Consider the following 24,010-nt stretch of genomic DNA (forward strand, 5'->3'; position numbering starts at 1 on the left):
GCCTCAGCTCCTGTTGCAGGCCCCAGAGAGAGGCTTCTACTCCTCTGACCCTTGCAGATGTGTTCTTCACCACGAGACGAACGCCTGCAGGAAGCACGTTCTCTGTCACACTGAAGTCACACACCAGCTTTATTCCAACTCAGAGCACACAGACCATGTACACTGAGGGGATGCTTTGCACCTTCTCCCCCACGCACACAGACCCATCAGGCTTTCTTAAGCTTTCTCACAGTGTGAGACACAGAGCCCTCAGGGGCCCATGGGGTTTCTGCCCAGTGCCCAGCGCTGGTGAAAGAAGGCACCTTCTGCCCGTCATGCCTGTCTCAAGGAGGCACAAAGAGGCTGCAGGGACAAGACTTTTGAAATGACAGCCTGACAGTGCCTACACAGGCAGGTGTGAAGCTGTGCCAGCTCAGACCCAGATGATCAGTGTTTGGCTTCAGGCAGGTGCCTGGCTGGCCCTAGCCTGGGGCCTGAACCCGATGATGCTGAGCCCAGGCAGCCAGGGTGCTGCCCCAAGGCTCTCGATATATCAGGTACCACCCACTGACAATACATATTTGGAGTGTTTCTTCACTGAACCTTACAGACACCAAAAAGATTTCTCCTTGTGCCAGAAAATTCCAATTAAAAACAAAACAAAACAAAGAAACACCAAACCCACTTGTTTGCTCACTAGACTGGAAAACCTATTTCCAGGAACAAGAAAGAGCAAGTCAAGACCTCCAAAAAGTGCAAGACAATATACGGAGCACTCGTAACTTTCTCCCACAATCCAAAAGCTGTGAATACTGACTTACTCTGTCACTTCCCAATTTTATCACTTTGAATTTCACAAGGAAGCATGTAACTTGTAAATGAAGGCATGGGCTTCCCCACACTCAAACTTTATTGAAACTACACACATATTTTACACACAAATCAAGTGGGAGCCATTGTATCAGACTTTGGTATCTCATATACATTTACAGAACCTGAGCACATTGCAGTTTCATATTAGAATACTCTCTACACTCTCATCAGAATTCACAAGACTCAAAATAAATACTTTTTAATACTTTCAGTGACATAATAGGTTCCATTACTCCAACAACAGACCCATTTACAGTATTTGCTCTTTCTGCCCTATCAACTCAGTATTTCCAAGAGGCACTGAGTTTTCCCTCTGAGTCCACAGTTCTCTTGCAGTTCCAGGATGTTAGCGAGGACCACCAGTTCCAGCTTTTCTCCGTATTCTCAATGTTCCACTCTGCCCTCTTCCGAGCACCTTATGTCAAATGATGCAGGCTCTCCTCTAGGGAAAAAAAATCTGTTTCCATGCTCAGTACATACTCCTGATCTTTTACAGAAACTAAAAAAACAGAGTGAATTTTGCTGCTTATTTTTACAGCAGGGACAGTTGTTCACTAGGAACTATGCTAAGGCAGTGGACCTGTTTCATGGAACTCAGGTACCCCGGACTATGGCTGATCTGGGCTGGCAGGGAAATAACACTTGTGCTACCCCATCACTGATAACCCTGGGCTGTCAGTTTGGCAAAAAGCAGCACAAGATATTTGCAGTAGTAAGACTTAGAAAAGCTCTTCCACAAAATGCTGAATATTATGAAAAATGCTTGGGTTTAATAAAGCAGAACCCTTTGTCTAGCTCTTGTATGCTCACTTCATCTTGGAAAAAGAGCCTATTTATTTGCAGATAAGCCAGGTACAGCTGAATAGCATCCCTTCCACCCCAAGTACCACTGTGGCCCGTTAGCCACTCTTCAATCGCTCCATTCTCTCCATGTGGTATCAAAAAATTACAAACAGTTTTCAGGCACACAATCAAAAACCAAACAACAGCCCTTTGTAAGATGCTGCTACTCCATACTACATCTGGTTTGTTTTTGTAATGTTTAATACCTTCTGTCAGAAGCTCTTCTGTGACAATGGTTCCAATGATTCACATCAGACACGCAACCTGATGTACCTTCATACATTACTGGGTGCTTCCTTACAGCCCCAGTAGTCTGTTTGTAGCACCTCAAGGAATAATCCCCTGGAATGACACGTCTTCTCACCCCTACAGTGCACAAGTGCAACCAAGAAGGGGAGAATATCAAACCACCCAGCACAACAAGGGGAGATGGACAACACCCAGAGCTGGCTGTTTCAGTGTCAGATGATTACAAATACAACTACAGACTGCTTAATAAGGCACTTGATCAGTGAAGCACGGAAAAACAGGCAGCATAAGCCAAAGAACTACAGGATGTGGTTTTACTCCACTGTTAACAGGTGTGCCTTTTCAAGGGCTATTCAAAGTCCACTGCCCTGTTCAGTAACAGCTGTAAGACAAGAATCACCTGTATTTGAATTAAATGCCTACCAAGACCCATCAGTTTTCCAACCCGCGTAAAACTTTTTCCAGACAGAATCCAGGTTAATGGGGAGATCACAATTAATTCCCAGGTTTAATAATATTCAATAGTTCAGACCTCATTAAGGTTTTCCCATATTCAATTATTACTGTATCTGCAACAAGATGAAACAGAAGAGCTTTTACTCTATACCGCATCTATAAACATGAAAACAGAAAACAGGAAAATAATTTATAGCAACATTTTTACATGGAGTGATACCTCAGCTGGTTTTCAGATTAAAATACCATAACATGAGGTAAATACGCAGCTTGCTTTCTTAAAACACTACCAAAGTCTTAAAAAAGTAGTAGCATCCATACTATGTCATTTTTAAAGACAGCATTGACAGCAGATGAGTCAAGGGAATCTTAGAAAGGCCCTCCTTTTACAAAGCCATATAAATTTTTTACAAATGATCCCCCTTTCCTTTTTCAAATGACACAGAGAGAAATATATTTACTCCTCTGACAAGCAACATGAAAACCCATGAAAAATATCCCAGTAGACTCTGATTTCCATGAGAAGAAATTAAGTCAACTTCACAGCATAAAGGGAGATGAGGAGAAGGAAACTGTCACCATTCATTTGCCAATTTGTCAAAAATCTGCATCCAGAGTGAAGACATTGTCCATTGTTTCTGCCATAACAGCAAAACGTTGATATTCCGAAACCCGCTTCTCAAAGAAATTTGTTTTTCCTTCCAGAGAAATATTCTCCATGAAATCAAAAGGATTTTCTGCATTAAAGACCTGGGGAAGGAAAACACACTGGTGGTTCTGACAGGGAAATAATGCTTTAAAAACCCCACCACAAACAAAACTGTCAAACTCTTTCAAACTAGACCACCTCTGGCTGCAATATCCTGTAGGATCTATGGACCCCTATCGAAGCAAATTCAGTACTGCCACTCCCAGGAGTTTGGTCTGTGGTGAAGCTCACTTGTGCAAGGTGCTTGTTATTCTTCAAGCACTGCAGCATCTGAGCACAGCTTACGTTTCCCATTACAAACCTGCTGAGCAGCTGAAGGGAAACAAAGGCCTAAATTGTTCTTGCTCTTTTCCAGTGAAGCATAGGTATGAATGCTGTGGTTTCAGCTGTCACTCACAGGAAGTCCATGTGCTAAACATGACCTGCTCCCCAGCATAACAAGGGAGTGCTTTGTGCTGACAGTTCTCCTGGGCTGCACTGGCAGGCCAGCATTTGGGGCAATTGCATCTCTTACCTTTGAGAACCCAAGCTCCATTAGTAACCGGTCTGCAACAAATTCAATGTATTGTTTCATCAAGGTGCAATTCATTCCAATCAGACCCACAGGTAATGCCTCAGTTAGAAACTCCTAGAAGTTAAAATGCAGATGACAGTTAGAGAAATGAAATGTAAGGAAAAGAAAAAAGGAGAGAAGACACCTGTGTTTCACAGTAACATACTTTGTGAAGTTCCAGGCTCCCCAGGAAGTTGTCTGAATAAATAACTTGCATCACTAAATTCAACAAATATCTTCTGTTTTCAGTAACTGTTTGTATCTTCCTTTATTTTTAGCCCGTTACTCTGGAAAAGGCATAAGATTTTTATCACTGCCCCTCTAATCTGCCTTTCTCCAATCCCCCAGCATAAGCTTCAGTGTAAGCTTAAGCTCCAACTCCAATAAACCTACAGACCATACTAGTGGGAGCAGGGATAGATCAAGAAATCACCAGTTTTCCTGGCTTCCAGCCACTACAGAATGACAGATCAGAGGGCAGTGATATATATGAGCACTGAACCCAGTCATGTGTATATTCAGGCACCAATGCATACCTGTCTCAGTGTTGTGAGACAAAGCAGGAGCATTTGTCATCATCACAGTAGTTAGATAACAACAGGAAAGAAAGCTAAACTAAAATCCTGCCAAATACTCAGCCATGCAGAAAGTTGTGCCTGCAGAAGGGCAGCGCTCCACATGAAAGAACATGACATCAACCTCAGAAAAAGACAGAAGACAGCATGATACTCGTGGCCAGAACAGACCCTGCCTTCTCCTGAGGACAAGCAGAGATGTGAATACAATAGGGAGAGACAAAGATCCTGAAAGAACAGATGTAAACACACTCCTCTCTAAGAGACAGCTGCAGTTGGACTAGATGATTATTGTAGGTCCCTTCCAATCGTAACTATTCTATTCAATATCAAATAAGACAGCTTTTCTTCCTTTCTGTCATTAAGGAGAAAACCAGCTGCCAGATTCAGCTTGCCCCAGTTGCTTGATAACTGCATCAGAAAGTCTCTGACTCTTACTGTCACCATTAAGGAAGAGGGAAAGAATGGTATAATGCATCAGGGATCAAGCCTGAGCCAAGTATCAAACGTGGAATCCCAAAAGTAAGAAGTTAATTTGTTTATTTTCACACCTCAGATTAAGCCTGTGCTGCCCACAATGCTGTCACAGCCAGGATTACCTGCTCAATTTCTACAGCATTAACGATGATCTCACAGACTCGCTCTTCTGATGGTCTGTTCACTAAATAATGGAACATTAGACAAGCAAAATCACAGTGCAGGCCCTGAAATAAGAGAAAAAAACAGTCAGTTTTCCCCTCTTGCCCATAGTTTACTCTTACTTTCAGGCAAGTCTCACTTGGGTTGAAGTTTCCCAGCCTCCTGCTTTTATGAAAGTCTTACTGTGATCACATGTAGTGTGGACTTGTAGTTTCCAAACCAGTAACACACAAATTTAACACGTTCAGCATACTTGTTTCTCAGGTAAAACTTTTCTGAGGGCTGCTCTTCCATGAGTGATCCTACATAGAGCCCTGCTGGTCTCTGTCTCCTGTCAGGGATGATTTTGCTGAAAGACTTCTACATCAACACCTGCAAAACTACTTGTGAGTTAAAACAGGCTGTTTACCTGCTCTTTGCTTTGAGATACTTGATTTAAATTCTTTCAGTAGCATTTCTTCCCTTGCTTCTCCCAACGGCATTTTCAGAAAAGGCAGATTCAGATTAAAGTCACCAAACCCAAGATTAAAAAATCATCTGTTCCCCAACTAAACTCCCCTTCTGATTTCACCCAGCTATCCTACACAGAGCCTAGTAAACTGTGCTCCTTTCCAGGATTTCCAGAAAAGTCTCCTGCCAAGGTAAGAAAACACCAGGAGACAAGCAACCTCAGACAGCTGCTCTAAGAGGCACCGCAGCTTCTCTTTACTTGCCTGGGTACAGCTTGATGGTCTGGCTTCAGCCATACCCAGCACTGCCAGACTAAGGGAGCACTGTGCTACCCTCTCTCCTCTCAACTGCTAGGTGCTGATTACAGTCAATAAATGCCAAGAGGTCACATCCAGAGTGAAAACCAATCAGAAAGAATTCGGCAGACTATGGGCTACAAGACAATCTAATATTATCACTAACAAGGGTCAAAACAAAATCTGGGGGCTGACCTACCAGAGAGCTGTTCTGCTGCAAAAGACCTGGGAGTCTCAGTGGGTAAAAGGGAACTGAGCCAGCAGTGCTCTTGTGATCAGAAGGGCCAAGGGTATCTCAGGGTACAGTGGCAAGAGTGGGGCCAGCAGGTCAAGGGAGGTGATCCTCTCCCTCTGCCCATCCCTGGTGAGGTCACATCTGGACTGCTGTGTCCAGTTCTGGGATTCTCAGTACGGAAGAGACAAGGAGCTACTGGAGAGGGTCCAGCAGAGGTCACAAAAATGATGAGGGGTCTGGAGCATCTTTTTTTTATGAGAAGAGACTGCAGGAGCTGGGCCTATTTAGTCTGCAGAAGAGAACACTGAGAGGGGATCTCATTGATGCATGTAATTATCTCAAAGGTGGTGTCGTGGTTTAGGAATGGCACTCCCCAGTTCAGTGCCCCTACCAAGACTCTCCCAAACCAGATGCCACTTGCTTGCTCCTTGCCCCCACCAAGACACCCCTGGCTTCCCCTTGCCCCTTCCTGCTCTGTGAATGGAGGCACAAAAGGTGAAAATCATGGGACGGGTAAGAACAATTTACTGGAAATAACAATGAGATAACAAAAGGAACGGTAACAGCAATATGAACAAAATGTGTAAGACAAAGAAGATATTTACATGGAAACCCACGACAAATACCCACCTGCTCTTCCCAATTATATTTTTCCCAATGGAAGGCACATGTTTCTTCTCAAAAGCAAGAGAGGGAGTCCCTTTTTCCCACTCCTGTCAATGACCTGAGATGGTACCCAATGACATTAGTGTCTTAGCCACACAGCTTCAGGCTCTACCACCTCACAGCTACTGCAAAAAAATTAACCCTGTCTTTGGCTGAAGCCAGGACAGGTAGGTGCCAAGAGGATGGTGCCAGACTCTTTTCAGTGGTGCCCAGCAACAGGATGAGGAGCAATGGCTGTAAACTAAAACACAAGAAGTTGTACTTCAACATGAGGAAGAACTTCTTTACGTTGAGCGTGACAGAGCACTGGAACAGGCTGCCCAGGGTGATTGCAGAGTCTCCCTCTCTGGAGACATTCCAAATCCACCTGGACGCATTCCAGTGTCACCTGCTTCAGGTGACCCTGCTTGGATTTCCAGAGGACCCTTCCAACCCTAACAATACTGTGTGAAAACTTTTTTGGAAAGGCTATAAAATCCTTCTGATTAAGGTCATGAAACAGCCCTGATGTAATTTGGGAAATATTCCCCCCTCTAGTGACTGCATTAGCTGCCTGCTGCAAGGCTTCCCATGGTCTTATCCAGGGCAACATCACCGGCAGGATGCAGGACATGCCTGGCTTCTCCATGAACCAGTGTGTTCTGCTGACTGGCGCTCCCACCAGCTTTGCACCTTTAAGTATCAGAGATGCACCAGTTCAAGAACAGCCTGGGAGCAGAGCCAGCAGCTCGAAAAACACACTGAACGTTAATCATTTATCTGTCCAGGTGCATCAAAAAACAGTTTGTAGTTTTCCATTGAGGATTCTTTTTACTGCCACTGGGTTTCAATGCAGGTGCTCTGTGAACCAAGCTTTAACCTTTGTAACAGAACTGCAGTTGGAATTATGCCAGCAGAGCTCAAGAACATTTTAGTCTTTTGGTGCTTGACTCTGCAGAAAAGTACAGTTACATTCAGTCACCTGCAAGTGATCCTTGTAACAAACAAATCCTGCCTCATGCAAATGGATCAATTCGTGATGACTCACAGAAAACACAAGGAAGGCGAAGGCTGAGAAACTATTTGTTTTTCCTTGCTCATCACATCACTTTCTTCAAAAGTGTCTTTTAAAGACATATCGTAAGATGTCTCATTTCAAAGCAATCTATCTAACCCATGAAAATCACTTCCACTATAAAAAAGCTCTTTACACATTAAGACCAACTCTGCTATGTTACAACCACTAGCTTGTTTATACTGCATACAAAACTGGTCTTTCTACTTTTTCAGCGCTGACAGTGACCCAAGTAGTGGAGTGCACAGTCCCCAGCCATAAACAACAGCTGCCAACTTGCAGGGAGCATGGAAAAACAAAGGAAGGAAGCAGTGAAAAGAAGGGGCACTTGTAAGCACATGGTCTGTGATATTTGGAGTGCTGACATGCAGCCTCTCAGACACCTCACATCTTGAGTGAAGAAGCACTCTTCTCAGATCTGTAGTTGCCCCCTCCCAGGAGATTCTATTGGTGTGCAGCAGCACAAGACCATGGAGAGGAGTAATATCTGCTGCTTCTGCAGCAACCTGCCACGTCTGCCTTGGTGATGGATGCAGGTGGCTGTCTGCAAGCTCTGGGACCCATAACCAGGAGCAGGTGAGGAGTGGTACTTGGAGCCCACCTGCACCTGCCTGAAGCAGCTGAGGCACCGCAAGTCTCAGAGTCACACACTATCCAGGTCCTTGCTCCAGCCAGCACCCCCCTACAGCTGGGGGCCATGCAATTCCACCCCACTCCTTGAGCAGCCTCCCTTCATAGCACAGGAAAACAAACAACCCCTTCAATCTAAAATATCCATCTTTTTGATAATACTATATACATTGGTGTGCTGTTTTGGCTGGTGTGCTGTTTTGGGGTAGGGTTGGTTTTCTTCAAGTATGGTATGGGTCTGTGTTTTGGATTTGTGCTGAACACAGGGCTGATAATATAGAGATGTTTCTGCTGTTGCTGAGCAGGGCTTACACAGAACCAAGGATTTCTCTGCTTCTTGTACTGCCACTCTGGTGAGGAAGTTGGGAGTGCATGGAAGCTTGGGAGGAGACACAACACCTGTCCTGAGCTGAGACAGGTGACCCAAACTGACCAAAGGGATATTCCAGACCATGTGACATTCAGTATATAAAATGGGGGAAAGAAGGAGCAGTGTTTGGAGTAATGCCATTTGCCTTCCCAAGTCACTGTTGCACCTGATGGGGCCCTGCTCTCCTAGAGATGGCTGAACACTTGCCTGCCCATGGAAAACAGGGAATTAATTCCTTGTTTTGATTTGCTCATGTGTGTGACTTTTGGTTTCCATATTAAACTGTCTTCATATCAACCCACGAATTTTCCAGCTTTTACCCTTCCAATTCTCTCCCTGATACTACTGGTGGAGGAGTGAGAAAGTGGTTACATGGGGCTTGATTGCTGGCTGGGGTTAAATCACAATTGGGACACCAGTATTTATGTTTATGGCCTTTAAAAACAGGTATTTCTGCTGAGGGACCCAGCGGCAGCCAGGCCCAGGCTTTAAGTTCATCAGTGCTGTTTGCTGGGTATAAAACTGGCTGGATGGCCAGGCCAAAAAACATAGTAAGAATTAAGTGCAGTTGGTGGCTGGCCACAGGCAGTGCTCCCCAGGACTCAGTTATGTTAGGTATGATATATATATATATATATATATATATATATATATATATATATGTTACTGGCCTGAGTGGCCAGTCCTGTTTAATATCTTTATCAGTGGTAAAGTACATTGAGTGCACCCTCAGTCAGTTTGCAGAAGGCATCAAGTTTGGTAGGAATGTTGATTTGCTGGAGGCTAGGAAGACAGAGGGATCTGGACAGGCTGGATTAGTGGACTGAAGACAATAGTAGGAGGTTCCACAAGGCCAAACACCAGGTCCTCCTGCACTTGTGCCACAACAATCCCCTGCAGTGCTACAGACTTGGTCAGAGTGGCTGGAAAGCAGCCCAGTGGAAAAGGACCCAGGGGTGCTGGTTGAGAGCAGATGAACATGAGCCAGTGTGTGCCCAGGTGGCCAAGAAGGCCAGCAGCATCCTGGCTTGTGACAGGAATAGTGTGGCAAAAGGACCAGGGCAGTGATCGTACTCAGCACTGGTGAGGTCATGTCTTGAATCCTCTGCTCAGTTTTGGGCCCTCACTACAACAAGGACATCGAGGTGCTGTAGCAAGTCCAGGGAAGGGCAACAAAGCTAGTGAAGTGTCTGGAGCACCAGTCTTGGGAGGACTGGCTGAGGGAGATAGGGGTGTTTAGGCTGGAGAAAAGGAGGCTCAGGGGAGACCTAAGCCCTCTACAACTGCCTGAGAGAAGGCTGAAGTGAGGTGTGGGTCGCCCTCTTCTCCCAAGCAACAGGACAAGAGGAAAAAGTCTCAAGTTGCATCAAGCAGGGGATTAGATTGGATACTATAAAAAACTTCATGGAAATTGCTGTCAAGCATTAGAATAGTCTGTCCAAGGAAGTGGCTGAATCACCACCCCTGAAGGTATTTAAAAAACTGGTGAATGTTTTTTAACATAACACCCCATACTTTAGGGGCATGGTTTAGGGGTGGGCCTGGCAGTGTCAGGTTAACAGTTTGATTCAGTGATCTTAAAGGCCTTTTCCAATCTAAATGATTCTATGATTCTATAATTATTTGTAAAAGTCTGCTTCCTTCCTCTTCCTCTGTCAAGACTACAGGTTCTTCATAAATATAATTGTACCCTTGCCCTGGAAACTCACTTTTCTTCCCAAATAGTGTGTAGGACATGCCACATTACCTCATCTCTGCTAATAAGTTCATTGGAGAAAGTCAGTCCAGGCATCAGGCCCCTCTTCTTCAGCCAAAATATAGCAGCAAAGGAACCCGAAAAGAAGATGCCTTCCACTGCAGCAAAGGCAACCACTCTCTCACCTGTTTAACATAACACATTTTTTGTTAGACATTAATTGCTCAATTGCTCAACAGCAAGAGGCGCCATTTGCATCAGACAGAGTGCTGCTGGAGAAAAGCAATCTCCCTTGCAGCACCAGATGCTGTCTTTCACCACATCTGTCAGCAGATCCTCACACAGAGAGGGTCTACCCAACCCACAGCACTCAGCCATAGGCAACCCCAGCAGAACTGAAGAACCAGGGCACCCACTGAAACTGCTACAGGTCTGAAGCAAAAGAAGGTAATTGTCCAAAGTGGCCAAGACTTAGTACTCCATTATCTCTTTCTCCTGAAAGGCGGGAAAGCAGCTGTGTAACTGACAGCCAAAACTGAGAAAAGGGCCTATCTCTTCAAAATTAAACAAAAAAACCTACACCACAATTTCCCATCTTCTTGATGGGAATCTACATAAAACCACATTCTTAAAAGAGTGAAAGTCTACAGAATGTAAGTCAAGACACAAATAAGTACTTGTGTTATCCCACTTTAATCCAAGGAAAGCAAGGCATTATTTACCCTGTTCTTTACATGAATGTATTTGTTCAGACTACAAGACCATCTGACTGTTTAGTGAAGCCACATCACTCCATGTACACTACTTCAAACAACTTCACAGGCTCATTGTGTATGTTCTGACGTGAAGAGCTTTGGCACTAAGTTCTGGTGCCTCTTCCCAATAAGAACTTTCTTTTAAATTTTCTTTTAAAAATAGAATTTTCTTTTAAAAAATAACCCAAAGTAGCTAGTTGTCCCACTTCCTCTATGAGATACAAATGTCAACCGCTGGCTCGTCTGAAGAAATTCAAATTAGAAAAAAGCAAAGAGAGCAATACCACCTTACAGAAGTTATTAAAGAAATAATTTTTCTGGCAACACTAAAAATCTTGTACAGAGGAATGGAGAAAGGCTGCTTATAAAATACAGGTTTAATGAAGCAGAAGACTGATTACTTATTTGGATAAAATGCATTAAGTTTGGGAGCAGGGGGCACACTGCTTTTTGATTTAGGGAACTTTCTGATTCCTGGCACACCCCACACTGCTGGGAGCCAAACAAAGGGATGATGAAGGGGCTCCACACACAGCAAGCAAAGCCAGACCAGGGAGCCAGTAGGAGCTCCAAGACAGAACAATGTACAACTACAAAAAAGAACCCCTCTCAAACAAGAGATGTGAACAGCTGCTGCAAAAGATTGATTTCAGATTTATTTTGTTCACCAGCCTGAATCTCTCCATCTCCTACACTTTCTCAAAATATAGAGGATGTTTGCTTTAAAAAATTCACCAGAGTGCACCCATTATGCATTTCAGCTACAGCAAACTCTTCAAAGTCAACACTGTAGGAATGCAGAACACTTCTAAGCATGCCCTGCAGCACGCTGATGGAAGCTGAGCCACTGTCCCAGCTCTGAAATGAGATACAAAAACTAGAAACTTGGTCCCAACAGCAAACCAGAAACACTAGAAATAGATGGTTTTTGAATCTTTTCTGTTCAGGCTCAGTCATGCCCTCAGGTACAAAAAAACCCCATGGATTTCTCTATAGGAACATGAACACAGAAAATATCTGGACTTGCAAGAACTTCAGCTGCCCAGTTCTGAACATTGAGTGAAAAACAAGAACCAACTAGAAGAAATAATCAAAACTAGAATATAAGGTCTACAAGCAAAAGCTGAGGAAACCAGGATTATTCAGTACAAATGAATACTGGGTATGAGTATAACAATAAAAAAAGAGCACCTTTCATAACATGAATTCAGGGGGCACTGCCATTACTTTATTTCTCTACCTGAAGATAAAAAAAATACAAACTCACCAGAATTTACTTCTAGTTCTTTAGCTAAACTAGAGACCCAGAAGTCACTACATCTGTGGAGAATTTCATTTCATGTTCCAGGGGTGCAGCTTACTCACAGAAGATCAGTTTGTGATATGCAATAGAAACAAGTTTATAAAAAGCTACACACCAAAAGTGGATTCTCGGTCTTCAATCCACTTCAGAGCCCAGTCTGCTTTCTTCTTAACACAAGGCATTGTTTCAATAGCATTAAACAAGAAATCCCTATAGAAGAAAACAGAGACAAAACATCAAAATAGTGATTTAGGTAAATCAGCCCTGGTTGTCCCTTCCAGCTCCACCAGACAGAGCATTATGCAAAGCTCTGAACTAACCCAGGTAAGAGACCATTCCACCCCAAAGAGGTGATTATCTGTCCTGTCTTTGTCAGGAATAGAGTTCATTTTCTTCCTATTTGCTTGTACAGTGCTGTATTTTATATTTAGAATGAAAATTATGTTGATAGTATAATCATGTTTTAGTTGTGGCTAAGCAGTGTTTACACCAAGTCCAGGACTCTTCAGCTTCTAACCCCAGCCCACCAACGAGCAGGCTGGGGGGAACAGGAAGCTGGGAGGGGACACAGCCAGGACAGCAGAACCCAAGTGGCCAAAGGGATATTCCATATGATGTCATGCTCAGAATATAAACTAGAGGAAAGCTGGCCAGGAGCCAGTGAGCAACTGCATTGAGCATCACTTGTTTTGTATATTATCATTATTATTATTACTATATTATTATTATTATTATTGTTATTATTATTCATTTGTTTATTTATTAATTATTTTTTATTTATTATTACTTTCCTATCCAGCTGCCTTTACCTCAAACCACCAGTTTTGCTTTCCTCCCCGATTCTCTCCCACCCCACTGGGCAGGGGCAGGCAGTGAGTGAGCTGCTGGGCAGTGTTAGCTGCCTGCCAGGTTAAACCACGATGTTGTCTGTGATAAAAAGGGCAGTGGGAGATAAATGTGCAGAAAGCAACATCCCCAAGGGCTCAGGGGAGGAAGGCTGTGAACTCACACATCCCATCCCAGGAATGCTCACCCACCAGTTCACAGTCTCTCTCAGACTTGAAGCCAGCTACTTCAGACTATCCACATAGCAAAACACCATCTTGCCCAACTCCACAAAAGAAACTGGACAAGTCCCATGTGCACAGATTCTGTTCCTATGCTGAAAACCTGAAAGGAAACCTTGCAGTCCTCCCACCATCACCAACACATGATGATGGGAAAGCACTGTGGGAAAGCAAGCTCTGCCTGACCATCACCATGGTGGTCTCTGAGGGAAAGTGCTGCTTTTCAAATGTATTCCATTAGGACTAGGAAGCTCTTCAGACAAAAAAGGTGAAGTCAGTAATACAAAATAAACAGTTCAAATTGCATTTAAAAGCACTGACAACAAGAAGGCTGAAAGGATGAAAGGATGCAATATATTGATTGCTGTATATTAGAAACACCACTTTCATCATGAGCACTCAATTTCCTCAGGCTGATCCTTTGCTGATGTCAGAGGAAGCACTGCAGGAGCACAATGACCTCAAGGAGCTCATCTAACCTTTAGCATTTCACATACTCCACACTTCCAGCAATAAAAGATTTATACAAATATTAACTAACCTTCTGATACTCCCACAATAAGCCTGGGTAAGTAATACTCCTTTCCATTTTGGGGGTCAGACATGCAGGCCTTGAAAGCTTTAAGGAACTTTCCCCAGTTCCCCCAGAAAGTCAGTATGGAAACAGGAGACAGCTGCCATGCTGCCCTACAACAGTGGCACTGGCTTCAGCAACAGCTTTCCACAGGTTTGTAACACATCCAGAGGTTTACCTTTTCTTGGGATCTTTGATGTAGGTGTCTATGAGCAAGCTGTACATCTCTGAGTGAACATTCTCAATGAGAATCTGAAAGCCATAGAAACAACGAGCTTCTGGGATCTGCACCTCCTGACTAAAACGTGCCACCTGCCAAAACCAGAAAGCGTGGCAATGAGTACAACGAAAGAGTCCTGAACGTCACTACTCTGAGCTCAGCAGGAGAGACAACAGATCTCTGTCTCTATAGAGAGAGGATGGGAGCAGTTCTGTCCTACTTTGTTCACAAGCATGTCAATAGGATAGCTGTGGTGCAGAAGAAAATAAAAAAGAAAATAAAGCAAGTAAATACAGAAGTAAATACACCTAAGAGCTGAAGCATGAGGGCACACATACACAGGAGAAGAACAACAAAATAATGCAGTACTAAACACTTAGTACTGAACAAAGCCTCAGACTTTGTGTTCATCCTTAAAAATATAGAAGAGCATGACATAAGGCATGTTCATGCAATACATGCACATATATACTACATGTTATAAACACTCAAACATTTGAGATTTAAACTGGGCATTTGCAGACAGATACCACTGCTAACCTGTGATGAGATATTCTCCAGCCCAGAACAGATATCTACAGGAAGAATTCCCCACCTTTTTAGCAGCATCCACCTGCAGCCCTAAGAGATTCTAGGACACCGTTCAATGAGAACAAAACAGATTTTACCAAAATGAGGAATACAAGGCACAGCCATGGTCTGTATTCTCTACTTTTCTATTAACATGAGTACAAGAAAAATATGGGGTTATAATCATTCATTCAGAAATGCACATCCCACAGCCAAGCAGGGGCTGAACTTAAAAATGGTGTCCCAGAGTGATGTGATTTGGAGCCCTGATGACCACAGCTGACCCAATTTAAATCAAACACTGCTCCCAGACAAACAAGCTGTTTGTTCCACTTGACAAAGGTGAGATGGAAAGAAAAAAAGTACACATTTAATAAATCTATGAATTAATGTGAAAAAGCCAAAATGGAAAGTTAATAAGACAATAATATGACTAAGTATTCAAGGCCTCTCTGTAAGTCTTTCTCACCAGGTTTTCATTTACAATTCCATCACTGGCTGCAAAAAATGCCAGAACGTGAGAGATAAAGTATTTTTCATCTGCTTTCAGCTTGTTCCAGTGAGGAAGGTCCTTTGACAAATCAACCTAATGAAAAGAAAAAAGGAAAACATTATTGTCCTTCTGCATTTGTCATTCTGTAAAAACAAGCAGCCCAGTCAAGTGACTGAGGCAGAGTTTTGGCATTTGCTTTCTAATCCTTACAGGCAGGGAATTTAAATACTTGTGACTGTAAAAGACAACAGAGACACTGCAGTACTATTGCCTCTCTCTGCAACAGTAACATCATGTATTTGTTTCACAGTTTATACTTTTGTATTTTGGAATAAAAATTGGTGTCTATTGAATAAATAATTGAGATTTTGAAAAGCCTTAGTATCTTTCTGCCACAAGTATGAACACACACCAGTAACCAGAACTCATTCTGAGACACTTAAACTTTACTTGAAATAAATGCTGATACTCCAAGAAAGCTATACCCAAGTGTGTCAAAAGATGGACTGAGGGAACTTCTGCCTTTGGCAGGTGTTCAACCTCCATGTTGTCAAAGAATGGTATGAAGCAAATGCTATGCAACTGCTCTTGTCTGTCAGACCAAACCCCAGCCATGAGAGAAAACCACAGCTTCCTTCACACGGGCCTTTTCTGTTTGATTGTAGGATTTCTGAACCAAAACAGCACTAAAGTAAAGTTAGATGTGAAAAATACAGAGCACTCACCCACAGATGGTAGGACAGTGTAAGAAGGATCCAGTAACATAGTAAAAGGGAAATGCTGGTAAGGCAGGAGTTGAAATGTTTTTTCTTTAATGGTTTAAATGAAGATCTGCTGCAACAGGGCAGCAAGCTGCCCAGCCAAGCAATGAAATACCACCTCCACAAACAGCAGGTCCTCATCATCCCATGATGCTTTCTGGTCTATTTAGAGCCTGCCAGTGCTTTCATCTCACTCCTCTGCAGTTGCAGACCACTGCCCAGAAACAAGCTCAGGTCTAGCTAACCAGCAACCTTGGGCAAGACCTTAGAGCTTGCACTGTCACATGGGACAAGCACCTCACCAGGGCAAGCACCTCACCAGGGCAATCAGGAAGTCAGCTAAATGCATTTTTAGCAAAACTAACACTGTCTGTCTGGAAATTTAGGTACCTAATATTAAGGAACAGCATGAAATGTCCCAGAGCATCTTACATGGGCAAGGAATCAGTTGCAGGTTCAGAGACCACAGCACGGTAGGAGCCATCTGACCACAAATGAGAGCAATCTGACTTAGGATTTCTCCATAACCAGAGAAGCACCCCAGGACACTATTCCGTCTCATCCTAAACTAAGCACCTAAAACAGCTCTGCTGAATCGCCCTGTGGAAACAGCTTGCTTTCCACTGTAGATTAAGAGAGTTCTGCTTTGGTGATGGCCCCTGATGTTTGATGAAATTAATTCCAACCTTTGCAACACAGAAGCCAGCAGCAGAGCTAGGAAAGATGCACCAGGACCCCACTGCTCTGCCTGCCTTTTGCCAACCCACTGGCCCAGGGCTCACCTCTTCTGCTGTCCAAAAGGAGGCCTGAGCCTGCTTATACATCTTCCATATGTCCGGATACTGGATGGGGAAGATGACAAACCGGCGGTGATTTTTTCTGAGTAGAGGCTCTTCATCAAGGTTGGAGCCATTTTCAGCAGCACCCGATGAGCTCTGAAAATAAAGCACAGTTCTGGTTAAAGTTACTGCCATTTATTCCTCCTGCTCACACCGTCCCAAAGGGGTGGTTTGAAGCTCACCCGTGTCACACAGACACTCACCGGGCCCCCCGGGGTAGGTGTCCCCTCGCCCTCCATCAGTGCTCCCGGCAGCGCTGCCCGCCCGGCTCTGCCAGCACAGCTCCCGGCAAGCGCCCCCTCCCAGCTGCGCCAGTGCCAGGAAGCGCCCGACGCCTGTGAGCCAAAGACAAAGCCCTGTGCAGCACAGGGGGGAAATCTGCCCCGGGAGACATCAGCCACTGCCGTCCCACTCACGGGGAGATACGAGTGAGGTCACGGCACGGTGCTGCAGCCTGCCACCAGCACAGCCCCACCAGGCTTACTGCCCAGGTACCTGCCAGCCACTTGTTTATGTTCAGCCATAGGACCTGGATGGACTGCCTTAAGAAAGCCATGAGATCACAGTAACTAATGCCAGCTGACAGAGGACAGCCCTGTGCCACAGCGAGTCTCAGCATGGAGGTCTGTGTATGCAATCTGTGAGGGCAGCCCACACAACAGCGTGGGTCTGGAGGCTGCCCTGGAGGCTCTCCCTCCACATGAAGCTAATGTGTCTCTTCCCAGCAGCTGCCAGCCGGAAAACCTCTGCCTGCAGTCACCCATCCCACACTGATCCTTCTGCGTGGGCTTCCAGAGGACATCTGTGCACAGCTCTTCAGAGAGTTCCAGCCCAGCCGAGCTGGGGCAGTGTGGAGAGCTGGTATTTAGGAAACAGGCCAGTGAAAAGCAGCAGAGGGGCATTCTGAGCAGGGCCTTCACCTCACCTCTGCCTGGGAACATCTGCTCCCAGGATCAATCCCTGCATCCCTGCAGACACGTCACCAAGCATCTACTAGAAACAACTGCTGTGAAGAGCTGTCAGGACAGCACGCTGCAACCTCTGCAGAAGGGCTGGTGACTCACACTGATCAGAAGTTCAGCAAGCAGGATGCCTTTCTGGGTTGGTTCCAAGATCCCACTCACACTGCTGTAGAGAATAACTAACCACAGGCAGTATACAAGGTGTTCCTATAATACAGCAGAGAATGGGAGCTGAAGGTTTTGAACACCATTATTTCTACCTTCCTGGAGGTATCTGGCAGTCTTTTCCCTACCCAGTCTGATTGCAGATACTCACATAATAAAAAGCATTCCTTTACTTCAACTTGGAAAATATTCTCAAACAAATAATGCCATTCAGAGTTTAAAAAACAAACAAAACCCAAACATACGTGCACACTGCATAGCTGGCATAGATACCCCAGATGGCCAGTGAATACATCACTGAAACACATTCTGGATTTCAATTCTACCCCTTTACTCTGTTTTTAAATATTCCTCAATTACATGATACAGATTTTCCAGCATAATCTTGCAGAGTCTCTGCTGACGGCCATGAGAGCTGAAGACTTTTTTTACTTCCCAGGACATAGATGGTTACAATAACTCACTGGAATTGGGAGAATTTGGGGTTGGCAGGCTCAGCACCTTGTCTTAGCACACAGCTGCTCAGGGCCTGGCATCCAGCCAACAACTCCATCTACTTCTGCACCAGCTGACATCCTTGAAAATGGAAATGCTACAAAAGTATTCCCTGTTATCCCAGCCACTGTTGGTTCATGGACAGCTTGCTGTCCTCCAGGACCCCCAGATCCTTCTCTGCAGAGCTGCCTTCCAACAGGTCACCCCCACCCTGTACTGGTCCCCAGGGTTATTCCTCCCCAGATCTGCACTTGTCTTTGCTGAATTTCAGACTATTCCTCTCCCCCTCTCCAGCCTGCCCAGGTCCTTCAGAAGGGCTGCACAGCCCTCTGGGGTACTGGCTGCTCCTCCCGGCTTTGTGCCACCAGTGAACTTGCTGAGGAGACATCTGCCCCTTCATCCAAGTCACTGATGGATAAGTTAAAGAATACTGGGCCCAGCATTGAACCCTGGGGGACACAACCAGTGACAGCCCCGAAACTAGACCAGTGCTCAATCCACCTCACCATCCACTCATCCAGCTCACAATTTCTGAGCTTGCCTATGAGGGCACCATGGGAGACATTGGCAAAAGCCTGGCTAAAGCCCATGTAGACAAAATCCATGGCTCTCCCTTGTCTATTCAGCCAGTTGTCCCATCACAGAAGGTAATCAGATTGATTAAGCATGAATCCCCTTTGGTGAATCCATGGTGACTATTCCTGATAACTGTCTTGTCTTCCACGTGCTTAGAGACAGACTGCAGGATGAGCCATCCCATCATCTTTCCAGGAATTCAGGTGACTGGCCCGTGTTTTTAAAAACTGTACCAGTATTTTGTTAAATGGTTTTGGTTGTTTGGGGGTTTTTAATTTTAAAAAAGGAAAGGTCAGTCACAGAGGCTACACCATACTGGAACCTCCTGCTCAACCTGTATCTCACCTCCCTTATCACCTTCAGGGGTGCAGAGGAGTTTCAAAGGCAGGCTGCTGTGAAAGGAGCCTTTCAGAGCCTCTACACTGGCAGGCAGGCAGGCAGGCAGGTAGTGGCTACAAGACAATCCCATCCTCTCTAACTCAGTTTCAAGCGTGTGGCACATTCTGATCACTGCTGAGGCTCCTGAGCAGTCACCACCTTGTGCTGAAGGAGCATTCCCTGCCTTGCCTTCCTGGATCCAGGGACACTGGCAGGGGTGTGAGGGGCAGGAGAAGGTAGAAGTCACTAGGTCAACACTACCTTCAACCTGCAGCCAGATCTTTTTCTTAATACTCTGATAGTCAACACTCACCATAATGACAAAGGGCACCCAGTTTATAAGGTGTGTGTGCTTCGTTCTGCTCAGACAACGCGATCCAAATGCATAAGAGAGCTGAAGCTGGTGGGCACAGGCCAACCCTTGCACCAGCAGAGTCAACCAGATGAGGCTTCAGTATCTCCAAGGATGGAGACTACACAACCTCTGTGAGCAACCTGTGCCAGCATCTGAGCACTTTCAGAAAAAACAAGTGTTTTCTCACATGGAAATGCAACCTCTTGTACTTCAGTGTGTGACCGCCAATGCCCCTAGTCCCACCACAGGGCACCACTGAGAAGACCTCTGGCTCTGTCTCCTTTATTCCCTCCACTAGGTATTTTCAGCCACTCACAAAATCCCCTGGAGTCTTCTCCAGGCTGAACTGTCCCAGCACTCATGGCTTCTCTTTGTATAACAGTTGCAGAAGTCTCTTAATCATCAGCCCTTTGCTGGACACACTCCAGTACATCATATCCCAGTTATTCAGCAGCTGCGAGAGACAAGCTCTTCTGGCGATGACAATAAACCAAATGGACAACAAAACCTGCTTAGGGGGACTGAAACACCTTCCATTAATTTCAAATTCAGCAAACTAGGAAATAATTAACATATATACACACACATACAACCATGATCCCACAGCTACAGCTGCTGGGCTACATGTGCAAGCATCACATGCAGCTGCTGGGCTACACGCGCATTTCATCAGCTGTAGCCAGGCAAAAAGCTGAAGGTGCTGGCAGAGCCAGCCCTGTGATGTGGAACATACACTCAGTGGTATGTCACCATGAACCCTCATACACCCTAGTAGAGGCTGCACGTGCATCCCATTGTTATGAATAGAGTCAAAATTCATAAAATAATAAATGTTATAGTAAATGTAATATAGTTATAAATATGAAGTATGATATAAATAAGTTAGAAATAGTTACAGGAGTTAAAAGGTTGAATTCTACCATGAGGAATCTTGTCTGGGCATGTTTTAAGGAAACCAAGGAAAAGTAGCCTGCAAGATTGAGAAATTGATCAACACGTATATCCACACAGAAGAACCACATTTACATGTGAAGTAAAACAGTAGCACAGAGTTTCGAGGTTTTGGTTGAGTAAAGAATTACACCATCAGCAGCACACCTGGCTGCTGACGACCGGAGGGAGGGATACAATACCATTCAGACTTGTAATCTGTTTCTGGGAAATCCCTTAGTATGAAAAGGGATTTCCAGTGAGGACTGTTTATCATGTTTCAGGACTGTTTAACTGGGGTATCTCTTTAGACATGGGATTTTGTGTATTGTAAACATGAGGATTTGAGCTGTGTCTAGCACAAGACAAGAAGTCAATGAATTATTCCCAAGACATCGAGAGCTGGACCATCTTTCATCTGACAGCATTCTCCTGGACGGGAGAAGCTTTTTGGACTTACTTGATTAAGAAAAGGACAAAGGACATCCTGGCCCACAGCAAGAAAAAGAGTATAAGAACTGAACTCAAAATCGCAGTGGTGTGCCGCTGCACTCTGAAGCTACCAGGGCTCAGAGCTGCGCAGCGTGTCACCCAGGGTCTATTCCCGGGCTAGACTCTGTCCGATTCGTGGCTGACCTAAATTTTGTCATTTGATCGCAAAATAAATTTTATACTTTGTAATTATATCATAATTTGGCTCTTGCAAATTATTGATTCGATTAGATTGGCAATTTCATCCATAACACCATGAAACCCAAAGCACCCAGGCCAGCCCTGGGCAGCACAGGCCATGCCAGCAGTGAGACTGGGAAGACCATCACCATTCGTGGGAGACATGGCCTGCACTGCACAGCGTCTGAGGAGCACAGCTCCTGCTGGTTCCACATGCTTGAGGGGATCACAGGACTACCATGCACTTCACCGCGGGTACAACACTGTTCAGGGGGACACAGTAAGTGGTTTCTCACACTTGTATTTAACATGGCACACCTGGTTTTGGATACTTGAGTGCTGATGAGACACAAGGAAGACCACGTGGGCTTCCCTGCCACGACGATCCTTTCTCCTTGAACACCTCAGCCTGGCTTAGCATGGTTATACTGGGGGGACACCAGAACGTAGCTCAGACGCCTCCCAGGGGCAGACTTTCCTGGTCCACAGGGCCTGGGAAGCCGGGAACATCACCAACACCCACACCTGCCTCCATGGCGGCTCGGGGCAGAGAGGACGAGCTCTACCTTCCCGGCCCCGGCAGACGCAGAACCGCCGGGACGGCACTGCCCGGACCCCGTGCCCGGCAGCCCGCGGCCTCCGCTCGGAGGCCCGCATCTCCCGCAGGTGCTGCCAGCGCTCCCCGGGGCCGCGGTGCCCGAGCGCTCCGGCCCTGCGGAGCCCGGCCGGGACAAGGGCGCGGGGGGACGGGCCCGTGCCCTTTCCAGGGCTGTCCGAAGCAGCGGGTGGGTCCCCGGTGCCCGGGGTCCCCCCGCGCCGGCCCGGCGGGAAGGCAGCGCAGCGCCCGGCGGGGCGGGGAGGCCGCGGGGCCCGGCCGGGCAGGGCTGCGCTGCCGCCGCCGCGCCGCTCCCGGAGCCCCCGCCCGGCCCGGCCCCGCTCCCCGCCCCGCCCGGCCTTACCCGCTCCGGGCCCGCCGCCTCCTGCGGCGCCGCCGGCCCCCGGCGCTCCCCCATGGCCGGCGGGACTGCACGGCGAGGGGCGGCGGCCGAGGAAGGGGGAACGGCCATGGCCAAGGCCGCTCCTCCCCCGGGGCGGACTCAGCAATTGCATAACAAACACAGTCGCCGCGCCTGGAGGCGCTCGCCGAGGGCTCGTCAGTGACAGTACGATTGATACTTGTTTCTCTCTCTTCTTGCAAGCAGAGACAGCTTCCAAAGATTCGGGTGTCCCCTTTCCAGAAAGATAACTTTCGGTACTGCTTTAAGAATTCGTGTGCCGTTAAGAATTTTGGGTATTTTTTTTAAAGGCACCTGGCTGCCACAGTGACTGAGACGTCCCCTCTCTCCATTCCCAAGCATGGGAAGGGGGAGTCAGGCCAGCTGGGCTCCTCTGGACTGCAACTGTTTCCTGCAGCTTTTTTATGCCTTGTGAGAGACGCCCAAGCCTCACCAGGGAAGGGGATAAGAAAAGTTCCGTGGTGAGATCTGCGACTAAGCACAAAAACAGTTCTGGTTTTCTTACATGGAGTTTTCTGAGGAGCAGAAACATGTGCCTGAGTAACTTACTTAAAAGCACAGCAGGAACACACAAAAGGTAAATGAGAAAAGGTGGATTCACATTAACAATATCTGCTGTCACCTGAGTACTGTTATTTCTGAGACATACTTGAAGTTTTATTTCCCAGAGATGCCTAGACAAGCTGCTTAATCTTTACGTCCAACAGCTCCACTTATATCAAGTATATGGACTACGAGGGATTCCAGCTTTTTGTCCGGAGCAATTAGAGGAACTGACTGATGTAGAGCAAACCCAGCTGACCCATTTACAAATTCTATTGATGTGTGCAATACAGAGTTTGCTGGTGGTTTAAGGGGGAGATTCATGAGTTTGTGGAACCAAAACCAACAAGCAGCAGACTATTCGTGTTAAATGACATTGACTGTCTACCAGTTGTCTTAGGCCCCAAATCTGATTGTCCTGGCTACTGTTTCAGAGTTTCTTAAATAAGGAAATGCCCTGTCCTGACAGGGATTAAGATCTACCATAAATTAAAATAATTAGCAATAGAAAATTGTTCAAGTGTTTGGAGATAACTTCTTAAACACTTGCCCTTATGTTTACTTACATGGTGCCTAAAGAGGCACAAAAAAAGAAAAAATACTGGAAAGGATTAACCAAACAGTATATGGCTGTTCTTGCACCTCCACAAAAATCTGCCAATTTCTGTTAGTTTTGTTTTATAAAAATTAAATTACGTGCACAGCACTGAAATACAGACAAGCACATACAAATAAAATACAGCATTATGCACAGTTGTGCAAGATTTCAGATTACTCAGCTGTACCTACAATGTCCCGTTTAGAACACCCTGACAGGTGGTGGAAGCTGTATGCCTCCCTTAAGTTCCTCATTGCTGTGGCAGCTGTCCTGCTATGGCAAATGTAGTCTTCACTGCTTCAACCATCCTACCTCTTTCTTCCCTTCCCCAAAAGGTTTTACTTTTGGGGGAAATACTCAGCTGCCTTTTAAAATTGGTTATAATTCTAATTTTGTATATGAAAATGCCATTTCAGGTAAATTGAAGAATTTTCATTCATAAAGTGAAATCTGCTTTTCAGCTTA

General features: G+C 45.6%; 1 protein-coding gene across 2 annotated transcripts; it reads right to left on the reverse strand.

Annotated features, from left to right (window-relative positions):
- Positions 1-847: 847 nt before the first annotated feature.
- On the reverse strand, positions 848-22,631 carry RRM2B (ribonucleotide reductase regulatory TP53 inducible subunit M2B). Of its 2 annotated transcripts, none has more exons than XM_038130179.1 (9): positions 22,348-22,631; positions 16,799-16,951; positions 15,232-15,348; positions 14,151-14,284; positions 12,447-12,541; positions 10,325-10,458; positions 4,837-4,941; positions 3,624-3,737; positions 848-3,150 (listed from the first exon to the last, which is right to left on the reverse strand). In XM_038130179.1, exons 1-9 carry the CDS (start codon positions 22,453-22,455, stop codon positions 2,998-3,000), a joined length of 1,113 nt encoding a protein of 370 aa, XP_037986107.1. In that variant the 5' UTR covers positions 22,456-22,631; the 3' UTR covers positions 848-2,997. The 2 variants fall into 2 exon arrangements, with proteins under 2 accessions (XP_037986107.1, XP_037986108.1); XM_038130180.1 differs by lacking the exon at positions 22,348-22,631 and adding an exon at positions 17,059-22,217.
- Positions 22,632-24,010: the final 1,379 nt, after the last annotated feature.

The sequence above is a fragment of the Motacilla alba genome, chromosome 2 (assembly GCF_015832195.1).
Source record: "Motacilla alba alba isolate MOTALB_02 chromosome 2, Motacilla_alba_V1.0_pri, whole genome shotgun sequence".
Taxonomy (NCBI): Eukaryota; Metazoa; Chordata; class Aves; order Passeriformes; family Motacillidae; genus Motacilla; species Motacilla alba.

Bases quoted from the DNA above. Each gene is read 5' to 3' on its own strand.
- RRM2B (XM_038130179.1), bottom strand. From the start codon at position 22,455: ATGGCCGTTCCCCCTTCCTCGGCCGCCGCCCCTCGCCGTGCAGTCCCG. The intron at 16,952-22,347 runs GTAAGGCCGGGC...CTTTATTTTCAG, and splicing joins AGGCGGCGGGCCCGGAGCGG to AGCTCATCGGGTGCTGCTGA. The intron at 3,738-4,836 runs GTAATCCTGGCT...TTTAACTTCTAG, and splicing joins ATGCTGTAGAAATTGAGCAG to GAGTTTCTAACTGAGGCATT.